The sequence below is a fragment of the Syngnathus acus genome, chromosome 16 (assembly GCF_901709675.1).
Source record: "Syngnathus acus chromosome 16, fSynAcu1.2, whole genome shotgun sequence".
Lineage (NCBI taxonomy): Eukaryota > Metazoa > Chordata > Actinopteri > Syngnathiformes > Syngnathidae > Syngnathus > Syngnathus acus.
In genome coordinates, this window is record NC_051101.1 from 11509691 (window position 1) to 11526075 (window position 16385).

General features: G+C 42.2%; 1 protein-coding gene across 7 annotated transcripts; it reads right to left on the minus strand.

Moving 5' to 3' along the window:
- Positions 1-61: 61 nt before the first annotated feature.
- Positions 62-16357, minus strand: abcb4 (ATP-binding cassette, sub-family B (MDR/TAP), member 4). 7 transcript variants are annotated; one of them, XM_037274194.1, is made up of 29 exons: positions 16301-16357; positions 16112-16211; positions 15970-16028; positions 15831-15906; positions 15596-15758; positions 15485-15527; positions 15221-15412; positions 14685-14856; positions 14485-14609; positions 14234-14405; positions 14049-14162; positions 13589-13699; positions 13395-13520; positions 13127-13330; positions 12893-13063; positions 12612-12773; positions 3925-4113; positions 3709-3855; positions 3482-3586; positions 3323-3400; positions 3108-3191; positions 2828-3031; positions 2669-2769; positions 2366-2506; positions 2102-2258; positions 1821-2018; positions 1481-1687; positions 1256-1402; positions 62-1186 (listed from the first exon to the last, which is right to left on the minus strand). In XM_037274194.1, the coding sequence occupies exons 3-29, from the start codon at positions 16017-16019 to the stop codon at positions 980-982; spliced, it is 3846 nt and encodes a 1281-aa protein (XP_037130089.1). In that variant the 5' UTR covers positions 16020-16028; positions 16112-16211; positions 16301-16357; the 3' UTR covers positions 62-979. The 7 variants fall into 7 exon arrangements, with proteins under 7 accessions (XP_037130089.1, XP_037130092.1, XP_037130088.1 ...); XM_037274193.1 differs by lacking the exons at positions 12612-12773; positions 12893-13063; positions 13127-13330; ... (11 more) ...; positions 16112-16211; positions 16301-16357 and adding exons at positions 4180-4341; positions 4412-4582; positions 4646-4849; ... (10 more) ...; positions 6967-7057; positions 7792-7898 and having other exon boundaries at positions 980-1186; XM_037274198.1 differs by lacking the exons at positions 12612-12773; positions 12893-13063; positions 13127-13330; ... (11 more) ...; positions 16112-16211; positions 16301-16357 and adding exons at positions 4180-4341; positions 4412-4582; positions 4646-4849; ... (10 more) ...; positions 6967-7057; positions 7792-7833 and having other exon boundaries at positions 980-1186.
- Positions 16358-16385: the final 28 nt, after the last annotated feature.

Here is a 16385-nt window from a genome sequence, read left to right on the forward strand (position 1 = left end):
AACAATCTGCCTGTTGTGTTATTGTAGTTCAAAACATTTCAGAGTGAAATACATTTCTGCATCAATACTTTATTCAAATTTGTACCAACATTTATAATTATGATACATTGCCATTACTTGGCAGAGGTAATTACAAATACTGCAATGCAAGATGTAGATTTATTCTTGCAACATTCCAGATGAGCAACAAAATTAAGAGCAATGTGAGGTAGATCTCTTGGCAACAGTGTGGCTGGTCTGACTAGATATGTCAGGACTTTCAAGGACACACAAAAAAAAACTTTTTTTTTTTAGTAGATTGCATTATGCAATTTTAACCTGGAATCTTGGCAGGCACCAGTCAAATGCGCTACCCTCGCTTCACTTCAGTCACATACGTCAGTCAAAATTGATCATATTTTAGTTGTCTATTATGCTATCTATGTTTGAGTGTTCTGTTTGTTTATTCCAGTTATCTTAATTTACAGAAAAAAACTATTATGCAAAATACTATGCACCTGAGACCAAAATGAGGAGGTGAAAATAGGTCGCTAGCCATCTTCAGGTAAAAGTTAGCCTTGTTGTGCTAGCATCAATTTATTGTGTTACTTTTATGTGTACAATTTTTGGTCTTGGTCAGAAAAAGATATATTGATAAGATATTCAAATGGTTAATAGTTAAGGCCATTTGATTCTCTTAAAATTGTAGTATTTTGTCCAAAATGTGTTCAATTTGAAATACCAAATTCGCATTTGTTAAAAAACTAAAACAAAGCTAGAACTTTTTAGAATTAGTCATCAACTAAAACTAGACTCGTATAAAAATTGAAAACTTTTTCACAACGTGATAGTAGAGGGGGGACACGGTAATTTATGTAATGAGCAAAAGTGAGTTCAGTGTCATTTAGTAGACGCACAAACAGTAGCGCACATTCAAACAGCCACTACCAATTGAAATTTAAGACTTGTAAAAAAAACTATAAAGAGCATCTCAGTCAACTCAATCCCTCCCATGGCCCATCTGAGTGGTAACCAGCATGTGGTAAACTCCCTTTTTGGCCAGCAACTGCTGATGTGTCCCTTGTTCAACCACCACGCCTCCCTGAAAAACAGCAATGCGGTCCGCGTTTTGAATGGTGGACAGACGGTGGGCGACGACGATACACGTCCGACCCTGGCTGGCTTTGTCCAACGCTTCTTGCACCACCTTGCACAAATTGAGAGAAGTCAATTGGGATACACATCACTATTGTAGATGAGAACCAAAAAGACGCACCTTCTCACTCTCGGTGTCAAGGGCAGACGTGGCCTCATCCAGAAGCAAGAGTTTGGGGTTACGGAGAATGGCTCGGGCGATGGCTATTCGCTGTTTCTGACCACCTGACAGTTGGGTCCCCTTATCGCCCGCCTGAGTGTCATATTTCTGCTCGGGTAAACATAGTCAAAGTCAGTGGAATGTGACCAAATCATTACCTAGGATGTTTTCAAAATAACTTTTTACTTTTGGCAATTTTTCTATGAAGCTGTGAATGTTGGCTTTCTCTGCAGCGGCCTTAATCTCCTCCATGGTAACCGTACGACTGTTGTCTCCGTAGGCGATGTTTTCGGCCAAGCTGCAGTCAAACAGCACGGGCTCCTGGGACACGATGCCGACCTGAGACCTCAGCCAGTGGATGTTCAGATCTTTCACACTCTTGGAATCAAACATCTGGAAGATGAAAAATAATAACTCGTGACATCACTGGAGTCAGATGTCAAGAAAAGGAAAACCCAGGTAGGTCGGAATACCCCCCAAAAAAAAAATCATATCTAAATGAAGAAAGATGCAATAGTCTTCTCACCACATTGCCTTGCTTGGGGTCATAGAACCTCTCCAGGAGCTGGATGGTGGTGCTTTTTCCACAGCCGCTGCTTCCCACCAGAGCCAGTGTCTCTCCCTTGCTCACCTTCAGATTCAGCCCTCGGAGGACAGGTACGTTGGGGCGTGACGGGTAGTGAAACCAAACACCCTCAAAGTACACGTTACCATCAAATGGGTCCTGGAGTGTGAAGGGAGGAAACAGAACTGTAAAAAAAAGAAAAAAAAACAGCTCACATTGTTGGGTGAGTTCTTGCCACTTACCAACGACTGTCCCTCTTGTGATAGATTATCAATAGCAGGCTTTCTGTTCAGAAGCATCATGATGTGAGCAGCTGACATTTTGGCATTTGCGTAATTTGGAGTGAAGGAATTGGCTTCTCCGACAGCCATAGAACCGTACAGAATTGCCATAATCACTCTGCAAAAAAATTTGCATATAGTTGACTTATTAAATAAGTTGTGCAGGTTATTTAGCTAATGTCATGAATGTGTTCTAAAATATTTTTAAGAGGAAATATTACTCACAGAAATACTCCCTCAACGTCCATTCGTCCTTGCTGAACAAGCCAAGCTCCAAACCAGAAACATATGGCATAAGTAAAGTAGATCATGGCTTGCGAGAAAGAGAAGGCAAAACCCTGCACGTGCGCCTTTTTCTGGGCATTTCTACAAACACACAGAATCGTCGAAAAAACAAAAATATATATTATATATTTTTTAAAAATATATATTATATCTTTAAAAAAATATATATATATTTTTTTATATAATTTATATATATATATTTTTTCAACCATATATGAACAAGTGATGGAAGCACTCACATACCTAAATGGAACTTGCAGGTTCGTGTCAAACAAAGACTCAAACTTGGGTTCCCTGGTCAGAGATGCGACTGTCCGAATATTCTCGATGGCTTCTGTAACAATCTGAAGAAATGCACCATGAAAAGAGGGCAAAACAAAAAATCGCGCGGCAAGTACGCACCTGTCCGGCTTTTTCTAGCTCCTTCTTATCTTTAGCAGCTTGGCCGGCTAGCAGCTCCATCTCCACCGTTCCGGCCACTGCCAAGATTGGCACCAACACCAATACGAGCAGGGTCAGCTCCCAGCCGTACACAAAGGCAAGAATAACACCGGTGCCTAAATTGGCAATGTTCTGCACCAATGTGGCCAGGCGTAATCCCGTAACCTGGGTAAAGGTAAAATGTTTTGTAGAAACAGAACTTTGTGTGTGTAGTGGCAAGAGAGTGGAAATGAAAAATCACCCCTTGTACTTGAGCAGCATCTGAGGCCAGCCTGGTTGTGAGCGTTCCAACACTATTTTTGTGGTCGTCAAACCAGCCGAGGTCCTGGAATGCAAGTCCAAGTCACATTAAACCAAAGGAATATAGAATTTTTTTTCTTGACAGAGAAATAATAATCATAATCAGTAATCTACATACCAAAAAGACAGCCTTCCAATATTTTGTTTTTAACTTACCTGCCTCATCAAAGCCTTAAAAGCTGCAAGTCTCAATTTCAACGTTAGGATCTCTCCAGATTTTCCAAAACAGTAACCCTGTAATAAGTGACAGATAAGAAAAACAAAACTCCTCATCTCGAACTAACGTATCTATGTGCGATTGTGCCCCGTACATACCTGAAGAAACATGGTGAAAAAAATGACAATTCCAATTGTTGCAAACATAAGGCAAAGAAATTCCGTTTTTTCTCTTATGATCTCTTGATCTTCCTCAGCCATCACCTGATCATTTGAAAGAGAAATCTGATGATCAGATTTAACCCACTCACTGCTAACCAAGTTACTTTGACGTCTATATCCGTCAATGGCACTCAACGAGTCATTTGCCACAAATTCAAACCTACAGCGATGAACTTTGAGAGGATGACGGCAAACAAGGGATGTAATAATCCATTGATGGCAGCAAAGATGAGCCCCATCAAAATGTAAGGCCACTCCGGAAGGTTGAAACGAAGAATTTGGAATAACGACACCGAGGGAACATTTCCATCCTGCAAAAAGCAAGAAAAAAAATCCCTGAATCATGTCTCGCTTTAATTCTTTACAAAAAACAATCTCACCTCCTCGCTCTTGTTTTGGGCATCCAGCAAAGTTTCTTTCTCTTCTTTCATTCCCTCCAAACCAGAAGAGGAAAACCCTTTTGGCGCTTTTTTGCTTTTCGGGGAAGATTCAGTGATTGTTTTGGTTATCGGACTCTTTTCATTCTGCTCATTATTCCACTGCTCATCCACTTTGGCTTTCTGGAAGGTCTAGAAATTGTTCTGGTATCAGATGAATGTCGTGTCCAAGTGTTTTTTTTTTTTTTTTGTGTTTACCTGCATAGTGACAAGCGTTTGGTAGACGCCATGTTTTTCCATCAGTTGGCTATGAGTCCCCAACTCGACAACGGCGCCATTTTGGAAACCGGCGATGATGTCAGCGTTTCTGATCGTTGAGAGGCGATGGGCCACAATTATGGTGGTGCGACCCAGTCTAGCCTGCGCAAAACAGAATATCAATCTAAGAGTGTCAGAGTAATTCTCCATTTTGGATTCCAAATAATTGTACCTTGTCGAGAGCAGCCTGTACAATGGTCTCACTTTCAACATCAAGAGCAGACGTGGCTTCGTCCAGCAGAAGGATTTTGGGGTTACGGACTAGCGCCCGGGCAATTGCGATCCTCTGCTTCTGTCCTCCACTCATCTGAGTCCCTCGGTCTCCAACCAGCGTGTCAAACTTCTGCTCAACAAAACAATCTCATCAATAGCCTGTCATTTTTTTCCCGTGAGACTCCGCTCCTACATCGGGAAGATTCATGATGAAGTCGTAAGCGTTGGCCTCCTTGGCGGCTCGCTCGATCTCCTGCTCCGTCACGTCGGTTCGGCCGTATCGGATGTTCTCGGCTATGGTGGTGGCGAAAAGGACGGGCTCTTGACTCACCACGCCAATCATCTCCCGCAAGTAGCGGATATTGAGGGAACGGATGTCATGGCCGTCGATATATACCTACAAAGAGGGAAAGTGGATTTTCAAATTGTTTTGAGTTGAGAGTTTTGATATGTGTACGTACAGATCCCTCTTGAGGATCGTAGAATCTTTGTAAGAGCTGGACGGTGGTGCTCTTCCCACAGCCGCTGCTTCCCACTAAGGCCATGGTCTGTCCACTCGTCACACTCAAGGACATGTTGTTCAATACCTGCAAATCATAACGTGTCAATCATGAAAACTTTGGAGATGTAGTACAGTATCTCTCGATGACAGGATGAGCTTACTTTGACTTCTGGCCTTGAAGGGTAGTTAAAATGGATGTTCTTAAATTCTATATTTCCTTGGATTGAATCAGGCTTGAAGCCGCTCTCCGAGTAGCTATCGATATTCGGTTTCTGTCGGGTAGGATATAATTTTCTATTACCTGCCACACACTGGGCCGAGAAACATTTATTGATTATCTGCTTACATTGTCAATGATGCTGTAAACATGGTGAGCAGCTCCTCGGGCGCTGGAGAAGGACTGGATGTTTGGTGAGGTCTGCCCCAAAGCAATTGCTCCAAGAATCAAAGCAAATAAAACCTGAATGGAGAAATATTGTTAGCATTCAAATTATATTAGTACACGTGTTATTTTTTTTTTAACGTGCGCTCACTGTGAGTATGGTTCCTGTCGTGTACTCCTTATTCCTCACAAGCATACTCCCGTACCAGAAAGCCAGCGCATAAGACAAGAAGATCATCATAAAAGTGAAACCCATCGCCGTGTTGGAACTTATCGCCTTCTTAATCCCCATGTTCTTAGCTTCCTCCAAGTTTCGACGATACCTGATTAGCAAGGAATTATCGTTAATGACCTGCGCCGTATGTGCCGTGACATGTTGCTGCGAACCTTTGGATCTCTCTCTGCTGACCACTGAAGGCAAAAACGGTTCGGATGGCAGAGAGCACCTCCTCGGCCACCGCACCCGCTTTAGCGTAAGCAGCCTGTTCTTTAGCGGTGAATGATGTCACCACCTAAGAGGAGATATATCAACTTATCAAGATGTTTATATTGAGAGTTAGGGTCGCCTTACCTTGCTGAAAATGGCAGCTGCCAGGCCCAGCAAGGGGCAGACGGCTAGGATGACCATAGCGAGCTTCCACCCTATGCTTAAGCCAACGATCAGAGAGGCAGTGAAGGTGGAAAGCGACTGGATCAACATTCCTATTCTGTCTCCGATACCTTCTTGGATCTTATAGATGTCACTGTCCGGATAAACGGATGATCGTAATGTCATGACAACTTTTTGAAGAAACGGCTAATCTGTGCGTCCAAAAAGATTTCATTTCAATATGTCAGCAAAATGCGGAATTGACTCACTCAACAAGACGAGTGTTGAGCGATGCCGTCTCATTGACGTCAAACCAGCCGATGTCCTGTCGCATGATGCTGTGGAAAAAACACTTGCGGATGCGTTTGACCTGTCGCACAGCCGCCAAAGTGAAAAAGGCAACCTGCATGTAGGCGGCCACCAGCACCAAGAATCCTGTGATCATGAAGTACACAGAAAAGCTGGAAAAAAAAAAATCAAACTGTCAAATGGGTCCCATTTTGAGTGTCAATTGAATTCTTGGTCTTACCCGCCCATGTCTTCCTGTAAGGTGTTGTTGGTGGAAACTGAAATTACAAACGATAATTACTTTGTCATGTTACTATTTGTTACGGTGTCTGTGAACTCACCGAGGTAGCGGGTATTGTTTTTAGACATTGCTGAAAAGTGTATAAATCTGTCAGCCATGTGCCCAAATACAACACACATGAGGGGGAACACCAGTCCATGGGCCACCGACATCACCGTCCCAAATATGATCAGTAGAACGTCTACGCCATCTGCAAATCTGAACTGTGCTCGTGTAACCAAACGGGAATTGAGATTATTAGTATAACAAAAACAAAAAAAGGGAAGGCAGAGATTGACAACATACCAGTTCAATGGGGCCAACTGTGTCAATTTTCCCCTCATTTTCTTTTTTTCTTTGGCATTGTGCTTCACTGTGCTGACTTGAACAGAAATAGACATGTTAAAAATATTTTGTAGTAATATCTGCTTTAAAACGAACTGAAAATGTGTTAAATAGCTCCAAAATATTACCTTTGATGAAGATCTGTTTTCTGATCGGGGATGTCCTTTCGCAGCTTGTCTGGTTCATTCATGTCTGAGGTCTGTCAGAGCCTGAATTAGTCTAGTTCAAAAGAGTTTAAAAAAAATATTTCTGAAAATGAATCCTCGAGTATGGATTTAAAGACCACTGAAGGCAAAAATGTTTATATGTGGGTCATCATTGAAAATGGTGTTATTTATAATTATGAAGAAATCAATCACGAGAAGTCCATCGTCAATTATAAAAATTGTAATTTTCAATTTGGCCAGTAGACGGCAGTGTAAGACATGATGTAGAGCTCTTCTTTCTGCGCATGCGTAAGACTCCAGACGGATCATATCTGCCATCCTTTTGTACACAAAAAAATAGTTTGCTGTTTAAAACGCCCACACGATATACAAGTTTCTCCGTATTACTGTAGTAAACAGTAAGTATGCTTAAACTAGCAATCGAGTAAACGGAGAAGAAATACTTCCTGGAAAAACACAAAGCTTTTGCTGCCATGCCTTCCTGCTTGGCACTCCGCCTACCCAGTATCAAAACAAACGACTGTACAATGTTTACAATCATTTTAGTTAAAAAAAAAAAAAAAAAAAAAGACCCGCTCAGGTAGCCTAGAAAAAACAACAACAGTTTTGACTTCTTGATTATTTGAAACATATGTTAAACGTCATCTAAATGAATTCGCGAGCGAAGTTCACTTTTGTCAGTTCTCCCATGCAAGACGTCGGAACCTGCTGCACTAGTCGACTGTCTCGGCAAATAATCACCGCAAATAAACGTTTTATAACGATCAAAAAGTCATTTTGCCATACCTTGACGCCTCAGCTATGGCAATACTTGATCCACTGATCCAGCTGCCATCCGCTATGATACACCCTGTTACTAGACTGGGTCGAGAGCTTTTAGGGGCGGTACTACACTTATTGTGACATAATAATAACAATAATAATAACGCATTCATTTATACGTACTTTTTCTTAAATATTTATTTTTTCGAAAGACAAATATATGTACTATCCACTCCTAACCATGTAAAACGTCACTTTTTTTTTATATCACAAAATTTTATGTCCTCCAAGACTTTTTTTATCGATATCCTTTTATTCTACTGTGTACTACCACTGTAACTCAGTAGTCCATTAATGAGAATGCAAATGTGGTTAATCTCAGTTTAGATCAACTTTATAAAGCATTTAAAAACGGAACTGGAAGAAAGTGCTATACAGAAAAATACTCAAGTAGAAAATATAACACAATACAACATGACAACAGGTGTAAAGCCAATGAGGGGAAAAAAATGGCTTTAAAGATTACAATCTAAGAATGGATTGACTGTGCTGTAATTATTGATTGTTCAACTTTAGTTTTTCAGTAGTACATGTCCAGTGATGGATGTAATGCAGTGTATTAGTTATCTCAAGTACTTGGTGCTCGCAACACAAACAAACAAAAACACCAACAAGATTGGCAGTACAAATATTTTAAAAATGATAAAAGATAGGAGGGTGGCACGGTGGATCACATCCACCTCACCGTTCAGAAGTGCAAATTTATTTAAAGCTACCAAATTAAATTTCATATTTATATATTATGACTAAGGTGAAGGGGAACATATAGGCCACTTGTGTAATCTTGTCCACAATCAAACGGTCATTCCCTCCCATGGCCCATTTGAGTGGTAACCAGCATGTGGTAGACTCCCTTTTTGGCCAGCAGCTGCTGATGTGTCCCTTGTTCGACCACCACGCCTCCCTGAAAGACAGCGATGCGGTCCGCGTTTTGGATGGTGGACAGACGGTGGGCGACGACGATACACGTCCGACCCTGGCTGGCTTTGTCCAACGCTTCTTGCACCACCTTGCACAAATTGAGAGAAGTCAATTGGGATACACATCACAAATGAGAACCAAAAAGACACACCTTCTCACTCTCGGTGTCAAGAGCAGACGTGGCCTCATCCAGAAGCAAGAGTTTGGGGTTACGGAGAATGGCTCGGGCGATGGCTATTCGCTGTTTCTGACCACCTGACAGTTGGGTCCCCTTATCGCCTGCCTGAGTGTCATATTTCTGCTCGGGTAAACAAAGTCAAAGTCAGTGGAATGTGACCAAATCATTACCTAGGATGTTTTCAAAATAACTTTTTACTTTTGGCAATTTTAATATGAAGCTGTGAATGTTAGCTTTCTCCGCAGCTGCTTCAATCTCCTCCATGGTAACCGTACGACTGTTGTCTCCGTAGGCGATGTTTTCGGCCAAGCTGCAGTCAAACAGCACGGGCTCCTGGGACACGATGCCGACCTGGGATCTCAGCCAGTGGATGTTCAGATCTTTTACATTCTTGGAATCAATCACCTGGAAGAAAAAAAAATCCAGCTTTGGAGCAAGACACCCAAGACCCAGGTAAGCCTGAAATACTTTGGACCTTACTCGAGATTTTATTGGAGACATTTATGTGATCTGATAAACAGAAACTCTCACGTCAATCCTTTGGTTCAAACGGCAATAACATTCAAGCGAGACTGACAATATTTGGGTGAGTCAGTCTGCATTGTAAATTTTATAATTCATGAGTGTAGTCAGCAGCTATAAAAACGCTAACCATTAGCTCAGTGAGAGTAGGTGAAGAGGCAGAAGGCAATCGTGTGCATGTGTCTTCTCACCACTTTGCCTTGCGTGGTGTCATAGAACCTCTCCAGGAGCTGGATGGTGGTGCTTTTGCCACAGCCGCTGCTTCCCACCAGGGCCAGTGTCTCTCCCTTGCTCACTTTCAGATTCAGCCCTCGGAGAATGGGGACATCCGGGCGTGAGGGGTAGTTAAACTTAACGTCCTCAAAGCGCACATTGCCATCAAATTGGTCCTGGAGATTTAAGGAAGGGGATTTGAAAATAATAATAATAATAATGCTAATAATAATATTGCTAATAATAGCAATAACAATGATAATATTAATGATAATAATAATAATAATAATAAAATAATGAATGAAAATAGTTTGCATGTCAGGTTTTATACCAGCGACTCTCCCTCTTCTGAGAGATTATCAATAGCAGGCTCCGTGTTCAAAAGCATCATCAGGTGCGCAGCGGATATTTTGGCTTTTGCGTAGTTCGGAGTGAAGGAATTAGCTTCTCCGACAGCCATGGCGCCATACAGGACAGCTGAAATAACTCTAGGAGAGACAAAAAGAACTTTGTGTCAAAGTTGTAATATGAAAGGAGAAGCTCCGCCCCCTCACGTGCACCTGTGACCATAAAGCAAATATTTTGCAACCTAAACAGTCACATTTGCCCTACACGTGCATTGAACTTCCATCTTTCCAACCATCCACGTGAGGTAATAAAAGATTTGAGTATATTGACCGTTCATAATTATCCACTAGATTGCTTTTCTTTATCTTCTGTCAAAGTACAATAGACACAAATGTTGGACTACAACCCAAGAAAAAAAAAAACGTTACTCACAGGAATACTCCCTCAACATCCATTCGTTTTTGGTCGATGAGCCAAGCTCCAAAGCGGAAACATCCCGCGTAAGCAAAATAGATCATAGCTTGGGAAAATGCAAAGGTGAAACCGTACACGTGGGCCTTTTTCTGGGAGTTACTGCAAAGAGATAAACGTTAACGAGATCTCGTTATTACAAATCAAAGGTTTCGTGAAATTAAAGGTCTCTCGTACTTGTAAGGAACGATGAGGTTTTCATGATACAGAGACTCAAACTTGGGTTCTCTGGTCAGAGATGCCACCGTCCGAATATTCTCGATGGCCTCTGTCGCAATCTGAAGAGACAGACAACGTGGAATGAAAGACCGGTTCAAAGGTTAGCGCAAAAGGCTCTAAGCCCACCCAAGTCATTCAGCCTCACCATAAGACATCGGTGTCAAACTGTGGCCAAATTTGGCCCGCCAAGGCAAATTGTGTCAATACTAAAATTGCAAATGATCTTCACTTTTAAAAAAATAGAGATGTTTCTAGCCATTTTTATTACCGTTCATCTTTTTAAAAAACAGTTCTTACTCGTCTCTGATTTCAAAACTAGTTATTTATCACTGTTGTGTAGCCTATACTGAGACGTTCATATATTTATTTGGGTTGAGAATCATAATGGCCCTACGAAGGAAACTGACAAAAATAAATAAAAATAAGTTTGACACTCCAGCCTTAAGCTATCATGGCTCAAAATCTTCCTCAGAAGTTGCTAAGCTAAAGATTCCACTCCCATTCCCATTATTGAAGTCCACCCACCTTTCCGGCCTTCTCCAGCTCCTTCTTGTCCTGAGCAGCTTGCCCGGCTAGCAACTGCATTTGCACGGCTCCAGCCACCGCCATGACGGGAACCACCGACAATATGAGCAGGGTCAGCTCCCAGCCGTACACAAAGGAAAGAATCAGAGCCGTGCCCATATTGGCCAGATTCTGAACCAGGGTGGCAAGACGTAGTCCCGTAGCCTGAGCAAAAGTGGAAAGGTGATAATAAATATGGAAACAAAGATGGCCGCCATGCTAGAGTGAGACAATGTCTGACCCCTTGAACTTGAGCAGCATCTGTGGCAAGTCTTGTTGTGAGGGCGCCGACACTATTTTTGTGGTTATCAAACCAGCCGAGGTCCTATTTAAAAAAAAAAAAAGTTTGTTTACATTTAACGTCTTTAAAATGCAGATGGGATTTTTTTTTTTGTTTGAACAAGTGTTCATCTGTCTCAGTATGTCAACATGTTATTCATTACATCGTAAACTGATCCGCTTTGAACACGAAAGTATGTTTACTTAATAGTCAGTTTGAGATAACATTGTCCGAATTTGAATCTTTCTACTTACCTGCCTCATCATGGCTTTGAAAGCTGCTAGTCTCAGTTTCATAGTCAGAAGCTCTCCAGATTTACCAAAACAGAAACCCTGGAAAAGTAACACAAAAACATGAATTGACCCTAATTGAATTTTATTTAATTTTTTTCTTACTGGAATAACATTTTGGTCTCTTACCTGTAAAAACATGGTGAAAAAAGAAATTCCACCAATAACAGCAAACATAAGGGAGAAGAATTCAGATTTCTGCTGAACAACGTTTACATCGGGCTCAGCAAACACCTGAAAGTTGGAAAAACAACAAATTAAATTCCATCAAAACTTCCAAAAACTTTAAAAAAAAATCCTACAGTGATGATTTTGGAGAAGATAAGAGCAAACAGTGGTTGCATTGCGCCATTAATTGAAGCGCAGATGGTTCCGACGAAAATGTAAGGCCACTCCGGGAGGTTGAAACGCATCACTTTGAGAAACGACACTGGCGGAACATTTTCGTCCTGTGGTAAACAAGAAAAAAAAAAAAATCTGCATCAGGCCTCCCCATTATTCTTCGCTAAGACCCAACTTACTTCCTGTGTTGTGTCTTTGCCATCCACCAAATTTTCTTTCTCTTCTTTTTTCCCTTCTGAACCAGCAAATGAAGACGTTTTTGTAGATCTCCTCCTCCTCATTGACGGGGAGTTCGGGATACTTTTGTTTTCAACGTCTTCTTCATCCTCCTCGTCCTTAGCTTTCTGAAAAGTCTACAAGATGGAAATGAGAGGAAATCACAAGTCTGAACATTACGGGCTGACACGAGATTTTTTTTTTTTTGTGCTAGCGTTACCTGCATAGTGACGAGCGTTTGGTAGACGCCATGTTTTTCCATCAGTTGGCTGTGAGTCCCCAGCTCGACAACGGCTCCGTTTTTGAAGCCGGCGATGACGTCGGCGTTTCTGATCGTCGAAAGGCGATGGGCCACAATTAAGGTGGTGCGACCCAGTCCAACCTACACAAATGAGAGAAAAACACATCGCTTCATTTTGTTCACTGCCATTGACGGAAATAGCATCAATTATAAAACATTTTATTCCGTTGTTGCAAAGTGGTAGCAATGTGACTTTTTACCTTGTCAAGAGCAGCCTGCACCATCGTCTCACTCTCTGCATCAAGAGCAGACGTGGCTTCGTCCAGCAGAAGGATTTTGGGGTTACGGACTAGCGCCCGGGCAATTGCGATCCTCTGCTTCTGTCCTCCACTCATCTGAGTCCCTCGGTCTCCAACCAGCGTGTCAAACTTCTGCTCAACAAAACAATCTCATCAATAGCCTGTCATTGTTTTCCCGTGAGAGTGCGCTCCTACATCGGGAAAGTTCATGATGAAGTCGTAAGCGTTGGCCTCCTCGGCGGCTCGCTCAATCTCCTGCTGCGTCACGTCGCTTCGGCCGTATCGGATGTTCTCGGCTATGGTGGTGGCGAAAAGGACGGGCTCCTGGCTCACCACGCCAATCATCTCCCGCAAGTAGCGGATATTGAGGGAACGGATGTCATGGCCGTCGATATATACCTACAAAGAGGGAAACTGGATTTTCAAATTGTTTTGAGTTGAGAGTTTGGACTTGTGTACGTACAGATCCCTCTTGAGGATCGTAGAATCTTTGTAAGAGCTGGATGGTGGTGCTCTTCCCGCAGCCGCTGCTTCCAACTAAGGCCATGGTCTGTCCACTCGTCACACTCAAGGACATGTTGTTCAATACCTGCAAGTAATGGAATTGTTGGTTTTCATCCGTTGTATGAAGTTCAACCGTGTCAATGAGGAGCTTACTTTGACTTCAGGCCTTGAAGGGTAGTTAAAGTGGATATTCTTGAACGTTATATTTCCTTTGATGAAATCAGGTTTGAAGCCGCTCTCTGAAAAGCTGTCGATATTTGGTACCTGTTGAGAACATTGTTTTATTTAGCGTCGGGTTTAGTCAGGAATGTGAAAAGACAATGTGAGGAACACCGAAGGTTTGGATAGCCGCTTTTGAACAAAGCTCATATTTATTTATACGGCTAGCCCTTTTTGCTCGAGGTACGTCAACATAAACAAGCTCATTGTTATCTTGGGGTTGTTTTGATTTTTCGAAGCATGGATTAAAGAAAACATATCTATGATCCGCCTAGTTAATTTGTAACTGCAAATTTCCAATTCCAAGCTCTCGTTAAAGTTTCAACCTGGAGTGCCAGAATTCACTTATAGAATCTGATAAGGAAAGGAAGGAAGAAGTAATGGATTTCCTCACATTGTCAATAATGCTGTAAACTTTGTGTGCGGCTCCTCTGGCGCTGGAAAAGGACTGAACATTCGGCGACGTCTGCCCCAAGGCGAACGCTCCGATGAGCACAGCAAAAAAAACCTTACATAAATACTCAGTTAGCGTCAGAATTTATTTCTTTTTTTCGTGGGTCTTCGGAATGTTTGACTCACTGTAAGTACAACGCCGATGGTGTACTCTCCACTCAAAATGAGGGTGCTTCCGTACCAGAAGGCCAAAGCGTAAGACAGGTAGATCAATAAGAAGGTGACGCCCATAGCAATGTTTGAACTTATTGCCTTTTTGATTCCCACGTTCTTGGCATCCTCCAAATTTTTATGATACCTGTCCGACACATAAGACGTATTTTTTTTGTTATGGACAAAAAAAAAAAAGGCAATTTATGATTGACACTTGAACAAACCTCTCAATCTCTCTGCGTTGCCCACTGAAGGCAAAAACAGTCCTGATGGAAGAAAGCACCTCTTCTGCCACAGCGCCCGCTTTGGCATAGGCACTCTGTTCTCTAGATGTGAACGATGCTAGCATCTAGCGACAAGTGTGAGATTAGCAAGAAGAAACCTGCCTTCAAGATCAAGGCTGGATAAAAAAAGACAAGCTTACCTTACTGAAAATTGCCGCCATGATGCCTAACAAGGGGCTGACGGCCAGTATGACGAGAGTCAGCTTCCATCCTTTGCTGAAACCGATGACGACAGATGTGATGAAGGTGGAACACGATTGGATCAACATGGCCACCTTGTCTCCGATACCCTCTTGGATCTTATAGACATCGCTGTCCGGGGCAGATAGCAATGTTGAGAGCTTCAGAGTAGCGTATAGACCATTGGTGTCAAACTCAAGGCCCGGGGGCCAGATATGGACCGCCACATCATTTTATGTGGACGGCGAGGCAAATTTTGCATCGACTTTGTGTCATTACTAAAATTACAAATTGTCTTCACTTTAAAAAAAAAAAAAAAAAAAGATATTGTTTACAATTTTTATTACCATTCGTCTTGACACTTCTGGTATAGACTTTTATGAGCTAACCAAAACAGCAGCACCATATCAACAGCCAGTTTTGGTTGACATAGAAAAATACTGGCTGTCATTAGCAGTGTAGCTAATTTTGAAGGAAGGAAGTGCACGTTACTAACTCTGTAAGGCGAGTGTTGAGCTCTCCCGTCTCGTTGACATCAAACCAGCCGATGTCCTGTCGCATGATACTGTGGAAAAAATACTTGCGGATGCGTTTGGTTTGTCGTCCAGCCGACAAGGTAAAGAACGCAACCTGCATGTAGGCGGCCACCAGTACAATGGCCCCTAGGATGGAGTAGTAGATGGCAAAGCTGGAATTGAAATGGATAGATCAGAAATCTTTTCGGAAATGACGAATTCACCAGATGTCATCTTGGTCTTACCCGGTCATCTCTTCCTGTAAGGTGCTGTTTAGAAAAGTCACATCTGAAAACATGAAATGAAGTGTTTGTCATTCCAGTTTAGATGACTTTGACTTGTTTCTTTCAACTCACTGCGGTAGCTGTCGTTCACGTAATTAATTGTAGCATCGGATATAAGGCTGTCCGTCATATCTCCAAACACAACCAACATGAGAGGCAAGACAACCCCGTGGACCATCGACATCAGGGTCCCGAAAAACAACAGCGCGAGGTCTTTGGTATCTGCAAACCGGAACTGCCCGCAGATCACATTGGATACAAAATGACAAGACACATGAGGAGCACAATACTTGGAGAGATAACTTACCAGTTCCATGGCACCAACCATGGGTAACTTTTCTTTTTTTTCTTTCTTCGTTTTACCGGCTTCATCTTTGTGATCACTAGATCGCATATAAAATGTGTGAAACGTAGCAAACCATCTCCAGCTAGTCACAAAATATTACCTTAAATAAATATCTTTAACGTTCCTCTCCAGCTTATCTGTTTCAGCCATGTCTGGTTCCTGTCAGAAGAAGTGTATAGCCTGTTTATTCATTCTGGAAATAGAACTGTTATTCAGTCAAAAGTGTAAACATCACAACTCACCGTTGTCCTTCCGCACGGGCCTCCGATGTTTGACAGGCTTGGTGATCACACGCGGATACTCCTGCGCTGTTGTCCTCCCCCCACACGCTTGTGAAGTGATCTAATGTTTCACAGAACCGGTGATCTCACACTCATTTTGATGTCCACCCCTTCCACGCCCCCTTTTCCTCCCTCTTCCCTTCAACTCACGTGACCTATACTGGGCGTGCACAGAAATAACCACATTGATCATGTGATTTCACTTCTCTATTAAAAAAAAAATCATCATTATGGC

Bases quoted from the DNA above. Each gene is read 5' to 3' on its own strand.
- abcb4 (XM_037274193.1), bottom strand. From the start codon at position 7,028: ATGAATGAACCAGACAAGCTGCGAAAGGACATCCCCGATCAGAAAACA. The intron at 6,718-6,799 runs GTATGTTGTCAA...ACACGAGCACAG, and splicing joins CAGTTGGCCCCATTGAACTG to TTCAGATTTGCAGATGGCGT. The intron at 2,259-2,365 runs GTGAGTAATATT...ATTTTTTTGCAG, and splicing joins GACGTTGAGGGAGTATTTCT to AGTGATTATGGCAATTCTGT.